An 8,653-nucleotide genomic window follows, 5' to 3' on the forward strand; every position below is an offset into this window, starting at 1 on the left:
ATATATGTTCGTATTTTTTTCTTCAGATATGATATTTACTTAAAAGGATCTTTTCGACTTTACTTTCCTACATACATGAAGTTTTCTTTCTTATCACGATTAGGTACAAAATACACATGAACGTTCACATAACATAAGAATCTTATAACAATCATAATACATTAATTAATCGTCAACATCAATTAGTCAACCATTTATCACCTATTTTCATACATACTTATCATCAACTGACACTATATATACATGCAACTAAAAAGATCGAATTATTTGAAGTTGTTTTGCATATCTTAGAAAATGGGTTCTCTAATGGCAGGTTGGAACTCACATGTTCGTCATCTTCAATTAGGTATATTTACTTATCTTCTTTTATCGATATATCAAACACAAGCTCTATGATCGATCAACTGCGTGTTTTAGTTTCTCTAACCGGTTTTGTTTTTAGAGAGGAATAGGTCACTAACCAAAGAAGAGATCGCTCGCTTTTGGAGATCGAAGAAGATCAAAGAGGAAGAACTTTTCTTTCTTAAAGCTTCGTATAGACACTCAAAGGAAGATAAAGTATGTGGTAGCACATAAAATCATAAATGTCTATTTTTATACATTGATGTTCTTACCGAATATATGAATAATTTTTGTGTATTCCTTTTATTTTCACACATACATAGACTATCTTCAAAAGTCCTTGTTGGGTATGTGAAATTTTTTATTGTGCCCTTTTTTCAAGAATCTAAATTTATTAAAAGTACAAGTGGGTCATGTTTCTACATTTTAAAGAAAATTTTATGACGACCCACATTTATAAAAGGAATATGTGATTTTTTTTTTTCATTTTTTGGGATGGCAATAAAATCTTATCTACTAATGTATAGATAAATAGAGGAGCATTCAATACATTATCAACTTAACCACAGAACTATAATAACAGTATAACATTGTACATGCTGGTTTATGTAACCACATCTCAAACTCTTTCTAACTTTCATTATATCCACCAAACACCAATGTAGAGTTATCTACTTGAAATTGGTTGTTTATTTAATGCAGTATATAGAAAATAGACTTATCTAACACAATCTTTTATTTTCAATTGTAATGAATTTCATTCTTCTGTTATTTTTTATTATTTTATTGACAAAAGATAAAATCAAATAATTTTAATGTACAAAACGTAAGAACTGAATTTGTTGAAAAAATGCGGTGGCATTTTTATAATTATTTACTCGTAGAAGAATTATTAAAACTACTCTACAAATGATCTTATGGGGTAATTTTGATCTTGTAGAGTAATTTTGTAAAATATTCCTGTAGAGTAATTTTGATCTTGTAGGGTAATTATCAAAACTACACTATAAGTATATCTTGTAGAGTAATTTTGTCTTGTATGATAATTATCAAAAGTACTCTACATCAAAATTACTGTACAAGTGTATCAAAATTACTCTGCAAGTTTATCAAATAACATATATAATTCAAAATTACTCTATAAAATCATTTGTAGAGTATGATACTCTACAAAATTATCTTACAAGATCAAAATTATCATACTTGATCATTTGTATAGTAATTATGATACTCAACAAAATTACTCTACAAGATCAAAATTACGCTACAAGAACATTTTACAAAATTACTCTACAAGATCAAAATTAACCTACAAGATCATTTGTAGAGTAATTTTAATAATTACTCTACGAGTACATAATTACGAAAATGCCACCACGTTTTTTTTGGGTTTTTCATGCCTTTCATACGTTTTGTACGATAAAACACTTTGTAGGTGAAGTTAACTCTGTTTTTATTTTTGGTAATGTGACATAATTTATGCTCAAAGCAATGTATACAGAGAGATGAAAGTGAGCTTCTTCCTCCAAGTCTCCTTGTAAGGGAAGAAGAAATTGTGGAACCAACTCTAAAGAAACATGGCTGGTGTGACTTTTTATATACTCTCATTAAATTATTTTATTTATTAGATTGCCAATGTAACAAATTTTAAATTATGTCTTATGCAGGTGGATTTGTAGCAAGTGTGCTTTTTTGAACGAACCACCATACATGTCATGGGAAACATCATACAATTATGTTGCACAATTTCACATTGCTCGTAAACACATTGATGAACAATAATTGATTTCATTGTTATAGTATGATTTTATATGCATGATTGCAAGTTGTAACATTGTTGTAAACGAGCAATTTGTATGCGTTTTCCATTTAAGCCATCTTTTATATAATTTATTTATGTTTTTTTTAGATATCTTATAATATTCGACCTTTGAAAGAGATGTGAATAGTAATTAGGATGGGAGGTGCACCATACCGTATTATCCTAGCTCAATTCAATCAGATGTTATCATGTTATTTCCAATCCCAAGTACCCTAGATTGGGCAAGACACTGACGGCGCCTACCACAAGTAAGTACCCACAACTACCCTAGTCCCAACGTTCAATTTTAAAAAAGGTCTATGGATGTGTGATGTTCAAGTGGCAAAGGTTTACCGCAAACACCAACCCGCATGGCAAAATGTAGGGGTGGCGGCTGTGTTGCCATGGGCGAAGCTTTTAAGGGGCACGAGGGGGCGGCTGACCCTTCGAGCTTTTCGCTCAGTAGTGGAGAGTATTTAGTTTTCGTATAGAAATTTTTGGGTATATACGTTTTTGACCCCCCAGTTTTATAGAAATTTTTAGGTCCGGTGACTTTCGTCCCCCCGATCGGAAATCTCAAGCTTCGCCACTTGGTGTTGCCTAGTGGCTTTCAACCCGACTTGCGTTTGCCACATGGCACCCCATCCACCCTTATAGCATCTTAATCGCACACATTTCGGACATGTCTGAATGATACGTGCAAGATCTCCACCTCACCCCCTTTTCCACGTACACCATACACAACACTCATTTCCCTTAGTCTTGCATGCTATCACCCACATCTCCTTGAAGATTTTGATGTTAATTGCTCTGCTTCCCTTCAATTGTTTAGTCAGTTTATCTGCTTGAGTAGTTAAGGTTAATGGTATTTGTAAGCCTTATAAGACGACCTGTAGTCATGCCCATTTGGGCGTTTTGTGTGCCGGAAAACGCCCAAACACGCCGGGGATCCACCCCCTGGCGTGTTTGGTTGCAAATCTTGTTTTGGCGTTGTTTTAATCACGCTGTGCGGGGCTTGTTTTGGCCAATCAGATCGTTTGCAAAAATTATAATGAAATATTATAAGTTTTTAATTTAAAAAAAATTGATAATTGTGTAATGATTGTTTGGGGCATTATTTCACTACGCCCCCTTTTTGTAAAAACGTCCAATAATGCCCCTTGCTGACTGGACTGCCACGTGGCAGAAAACACCCAAGGGTGGGGGCATTATTGATAAAACCACTACACGGCCTAAAGATCTTTGAGTTTTAGAAATGATTAATAAGCTGAAAAACATCTAGTTTCTTCATCTTTGTTTTTTTTTTTTGGAGTCTAACTCAGTCAATGGGTCTCTTGGGAGATTAGCCGTATTGAATCGGCTTCTATCAATTGATGCTTTCATTAAGAAGATGAGGTTGGGAGTGGTCTTGTCCGCTCAAGCAACCTCGTCTCGACCCAAGGGATGGGAACTGCACACAAACATTGTTTTATTAATATAATTTTTTATAAAGTGGAGTGTGAGGTGAAAGTATAGAAATACCCTTACAATTGTGCCATATTCTCAAGAAACCGACAAGTGAACTATATATTACTTTTAATAATATTTTTCAAGACAAAATCTTTATTCCCCCAATAATTATAAGTAAATTGGCACCAATCAAATAAAATAATTTTATTTAAGATTCACTTCAATTACAAAAACCCAAAAGATGAAGTTGGTGGTTCATTCAATCAACCCTAGCGGTGCTAGAGAACAAATGGTATATATCACAACCATAAAAAGTCATATTTATCTATGAATTTTTGTTGTCAGGCTACTGTGTGAAAATATTTGAATATTTATGCGTCATAAGCTGCAGATCATTTTGTTGAAAATCAGAGTTTTATAATATCTATTAGAGAGCTCTTTAAGTCAGGTTAGGCTGAAGAACAAGAACAAGCACTCTATATTCTAATCTTGATGTTAAGGGGAAGGGGCACCTAAAGGTACTCCACTTGTCCCGACCAATTAACCAGCGCCATGTCAAATTCTTTACAAAGTATCATTGCACTAGAAAACACTTGCGGCGCCCTACCTTTGTACCACAAAGTACCTTGAACCATGGACCCTATTATTTTACCCCACCCATCAATCACACATACCAGCTGGACCCCACACTCAAACCCCTTCTCTACAAACCCGCACGGGTTGATGTACCCGTGAAACTTACCCTTGATAGCATCATTTCACCGTTGGCTTATTTAATTGGTATTCTTGAAGTTAAAAGATGTCACCACTTAGAATAATGGGTTTCATATGTCTTGAATTTGTTTCTTTATTTTTTTGGACTGTTGAAGGGTAAGGTCCCAAAAACCTTGTGTAGGTGCTCGGGACCATACTACAACTTTGTTGGGATTGAACCTTGCCAAAGGAACAGGTAATGAAAGCCAAAACTAGATCAGAGCAGTGGATCCAGAATAAGCAGTTGTTTGGTTGCACGTCTCTCCCCTTGAAAGTGGTTTCAACATCTGCTGACCTACAACTGCTGATTATACAACCTGCTGACCTACAACTGCTGATCAAGTCAAAGTCTGATTGAAGAACTAAAGCTCTGCTGCTCAATCTACTGCCAAGGTTCAAACACTGCTGATCATGACAAGTACTGCTGGGTTTACCGCAGTGGAAGGATGTAGCAGCAGTTTATGTTTACTTTATGTATTGAATTGTAACATCAGTAGTTAGCTTAAGCAGTGTTTGTACAGGTCAGTTGTTAGAGTTTGTTAGGAGGTTAGATGTCACTTTCATGGTGACGTCAGCTTAGATGCTCAGTGGTTTGCAAGTGCCTATAAATAGAACAGTATTCTGTACTGTTCTGTTGAGCTCATTCACCATCTTCTTTCTGCACGAACAAACACTGAGCTCGGGCTGAGGGGGAGTTTGCATATCATACATGCATTGTAATCAAAGTTTGAAATAAATTTAATCATTTGATTCTGTGTTGAAAATGTATGATTGAAAGCATTTCTTCTGTTTGATTGTGAAAAGTTTATTTCCATTTAATTTCCGCTGCACAACTCACTCATAATTCCATCTCAATTCAAATACAAATCACAATCAATCCAAACTCAGATCCTAACAATTGGTATTAGAGCTTGGACAATCAAATTTGATTTAACAATCATTTTGACGTAAATAGTTCAGATGGAAATTGTTGATACTGATAGTTTGTTCGTTGTGTTGAAAAACAGAGTAAGGTTTAATCAGTACCTATAAAACAACCAGGATGTCGTCACAGTCTCAAGATGATAAGAATAACATTGGCTTGCTTTTTAAACCTCCTATGCTTAAAAGAAATGAATACAACATCTGGGAGAGAATGATGTGTCACATCCTTGCTCAACAGAACACTGGATGTTGGAGGTCTGTTGTTTTCGGTGCTCATGTTCCTATGGTGCCAAGTGCTGAGGACACCAAAAAGTTCGTTCCAAAACCAACTGAAAATTATACTGAATCTGATTTTCAGAAGTTCGAACTGGATGCCAAAGCATTTAGCATCATAGCCTCTGCATTGCCCAATGAAATCTATGCTGGGCTGTTACACTGTAACAGTGCCAAGGAATTATGGGATGCATTGAAGGAACAATTTGGGGGGGGGGGGGACAGAAGAGGTTATCGAAAACAACAGGGAAATTCTGAATCAGCAGTATGAAACATTGTGTCACATCAAAGGGGAATCACTAACCCAACAATTTGAACGTTTCAGTTGTCTCATCAGTGAACTAAGGCTTGTTAAGGTTACATTTCCAAATGCAACCCAAAATAGCAGGTTCCTTAGATCACTGCCAGAAAAATGGGACACAATTGCTTTTGTCACCAGAAATTCAGCTGAGTTCAAAGATCTGACCCTGACCCAACTCCATGGTAGACTCCTGACCTATGAAAGGGAGTTAAACCAGAAAAGGAAGTTGCAAGAGTCTGGTAAAGTTGCTGATGACTATTCATTTGGCAGCACAGCTCTGTTTGGTTAGGAAGAATCTGGTAGTAGCAGTAAGGATCAGAGTTATGATCACTTTATTGACATAACTGCTGGGGGTAATTTTAACAACTCTGATTCTCACTCTGCAAATTATGCTTTCACTGCAAATACTGAAAACCAGATGTCAGACAATTTGTGCTTTGAGCTGAATGATTTGCAACATTTTGATCCCACTGACTTAGAAGAGATGGACATCTTGCATCAATTGGCTTTGCTTAGTGTTAGAACAAGCAAATTCTACAAAAGAACAGGGAGAAAATTCCCAGGACTTCATGGGAATTTAAGGGTGGGGTTGGATAAATCAACAATCAAGTGTTTCAAGTGTAATAGGCTAGGTCATTTTGCTAGGGAATGTAGGAGTCAAACCACTGGTCCCATAATCACTCACCCTGGCTCAAACCCTAGACCACAACAACAAAACACTGTGCACTATACCCAATATGCCCCTGCAGCACATGTTAACACTGCTCATTATGCTGCTACCCCTGTGCCTGTGCATTATGTTCAAACCATTGTTCCACAAATTCAATATGTTCAAGCCCCTGTTCCTCAGGCACAAGTGCAACCTACTGCACCTCAACAAGCTGCTCCAACAGTGACACAACCAGATCAGCAAAGCTTCTTCACACAAAGCTTTGTTGATTGGAGCAGCATGCCTGAAGAACTTGGTGATGAAAATTTTGCTCTCTATGCCTCTAATGATACTTTTGATGATGAATTTTGTTTGATGGTATTAGAGTCAATACCAGAAGGGATAGAAACTGAAGGTGAACAGCTAAGTGCTGAAACAGTGGATGAAGTTGCTGAAGCAGTGGTTACTGCAGTTGCTGGTGAAATACTGCTGGGAGAAAATTCAGAAACCCTGCTTGAACCATTGTCTGACCCCTGGTCCAAAGAAGACAAAAAGGAAGAAGAAAAGAAGAAAGCTAGTGAGGAAGAAGTTAGAGCTGATGAAGAAGGTGATCATCAATGTGACTGTGCCATGATGGCTGCTGCTAAGGTATCACCTCAAGTTCTTGAAAAACTATGTTCAGACAAATGTGTTATTGCATTTGCTAACATCAAAGAGGTAAATGAGAACCTTAGGAATAAAGTCCTATCTGATGAAGTCAAATTTGAAAAGTCATTAAAAGAACTTAGAAACAAATTGACTGAAAAAGATAAAGAGATCAGCAGTTTAAAAGAAGAGCAGAGCATAACCAAAACTCAACTCCAAACTATGGTAGAAAAATACCAAGTTTGCAAAAAGGAGTTGGAATCTACCCAGATCACCTGTGAAAGATGGGTGGAGTCTTGTAAAGGGTATGAGGTTATGCTTGCAAAACAACTTGAAAGCAATGTTAAATTTGGTATTGGACATAGAAAATATGATGATCTTGAAAACGCTGTTGGAAAACAAGCTGGTTCAACTGAGATAATTCCAACAAACAAAAATGGCCAAGAGGTTAAAATAACCGACAAACTTGGTAACAAAATTACTCTGGAAAGATCTGTGGGATCCTCAACTTTTGAGGAAATTGAGAAATACCAATTTAAACCCACATGGTCTGATGAGTGTGATATCCTGGAAAATTTCAAACCAATGGATTTCACAACCACTGATGGTGTAAAAGCTCCAAAAGCAAGAATCATTCCTATCAAAGATATCCCAACAGAGGTTCAAAACTCTGTTGCAAAGGAATCTGAGAAAAGGAAGAAAAGAGAAACGATTAAAAACCTGTTTTGTGATTTCTGTGAAAAGAAGAATCATCTAACAAAAGATTGTTTTCATCTAAAAGCACGTGATCTAAACAAAACAAATGTCATTGTTCCTGCTGAAAGCTGCATCATCTGTCGTAAAAATAACCACAAAACTAAGGAATATGTGTATCTCAAAAACTTTGATGAGAAGAAGAAAGAATACACTGCAAAAACATCCTTAAGTTCATCAGCATCATCTGTTAAATTCACCAAGAAAAAACCACTCTTTGTCCTTGTCCAAACTGCTGTCACAAAACAGCTGAACCAAACATTTGTTCAAAGAGATGTACAAGTGACTGATGCACCTCCAGCCAATCATTTCAGAAAAGGCAAGGATAAAGCATCATACCAAAGGATTCCACACGTTTATGAGGCTTACAAAAAGCCATCTAAACCAAGAGTGAACAGGCATCCTTTTGGTTATCAACAGATGATGGGTCAAGACCCCCAACAGTGGTTAGAGAAAAACATTCTCAAAAATGTTCAAACCCATGTGCTAACCACTGTCCATACATCTGCATCCATCCCAGACACTGTTGAGACCCCATCCAAAGCCCTGTTGGCTTTGGAGACTTTTATGAACTAATCCTTTTACTTCATGTGCAGGGAGCTTCTGCATGCTTAGATAGTCTTTGGTATGTAGATAGTGGAGGCTCCAGGCACATGACAGGATGTAAAGCCCTTCTTCAAGATTTCAAAATTCATGGAGGGGGTGATATATCCTTTGATAATAATAGTAAAGGAAAGGTTCTGGGGTCTGGTACAGTAAAGTC

General features: G+C 36.6%; 1 protein-coding gene across 2 annotated transcripts; it reads left to right on the forward strand.

Moving 5' to 3' along the window:
* The first annotated feature begins 280 nt into the window (after nucleotides 1-280).
* On the forward strand, nucleotides 281-2,228 carry LOC110906647. 2 transcript variants are annotated; one of them, XM_022151750.2, is made up of 4 exons: nucleotides 281-346; nucleotides 443-558; nucleotides 1,832-1,926; nucleotides 2,010-2,228. In XM_022151750.2, the coding sequence occupies exons 1-4, from the start codon at nucleotides 295-297 to the stop codon at nucleotides 2,122-2,124; spliced, it is 378 nt and encodes a 125-aa protein (XP_022007442.1). In that variant the 5' UTR covers nucleotides 281-294; the 3' UTR covers nucleotides 2,125-2,228. The 2 variants fall into 2 exon arrangements, with proteins under 2 accessions (XP_022007442.1, XP_022007448.1); XM_022151756.2 differs by having other exon boundaries at nucleotides 1,844-1,926.
* Nucleotides 2,229-8,653: the final 6,425 nt, after the last annotated feature.

This window comes from Helianthus annuus, chromosome 16, assembly GCF_002127325.2.
Source record: "Helianthus annuus cultivar XRQ/B chromosome 16, HanXRQr2.0-SUNRISE, whole genome shotgun sequence".
In the NCBI taxonomy this organism is placed as follows: domain Eukaryota; kingdom Viridiplantae; phylum Streptophyta; class Magnoliopsida; order Asterales; family Asteraceae; genus Helianthus; species Helianthus annuus.

Excerpts from the sequence above, each read along its gene's own strand:
- LOC110906647 (XM_022151750.2), top strand. The coding sequence starts at position 295 with ATGGGTTCTCTAATGGCAGGTTGGAACTCACATGTTCGTCATCTTCAA. Across the intron at positions 347-442 it reads TGTTCGTCATCTTCAATTAG|AGAGGAATAGGTCACTAACC; the intron begins GTATATTTACTT and ends TTTTGTTTTTAG. Across the intron at positions 559-1,831 it reads GACACTCAAAGGAAGATAAA|CAATGTATACAGAGAGATGA; the intron begins GTATGTGGTAGC and ends TTATGCTCAAAG.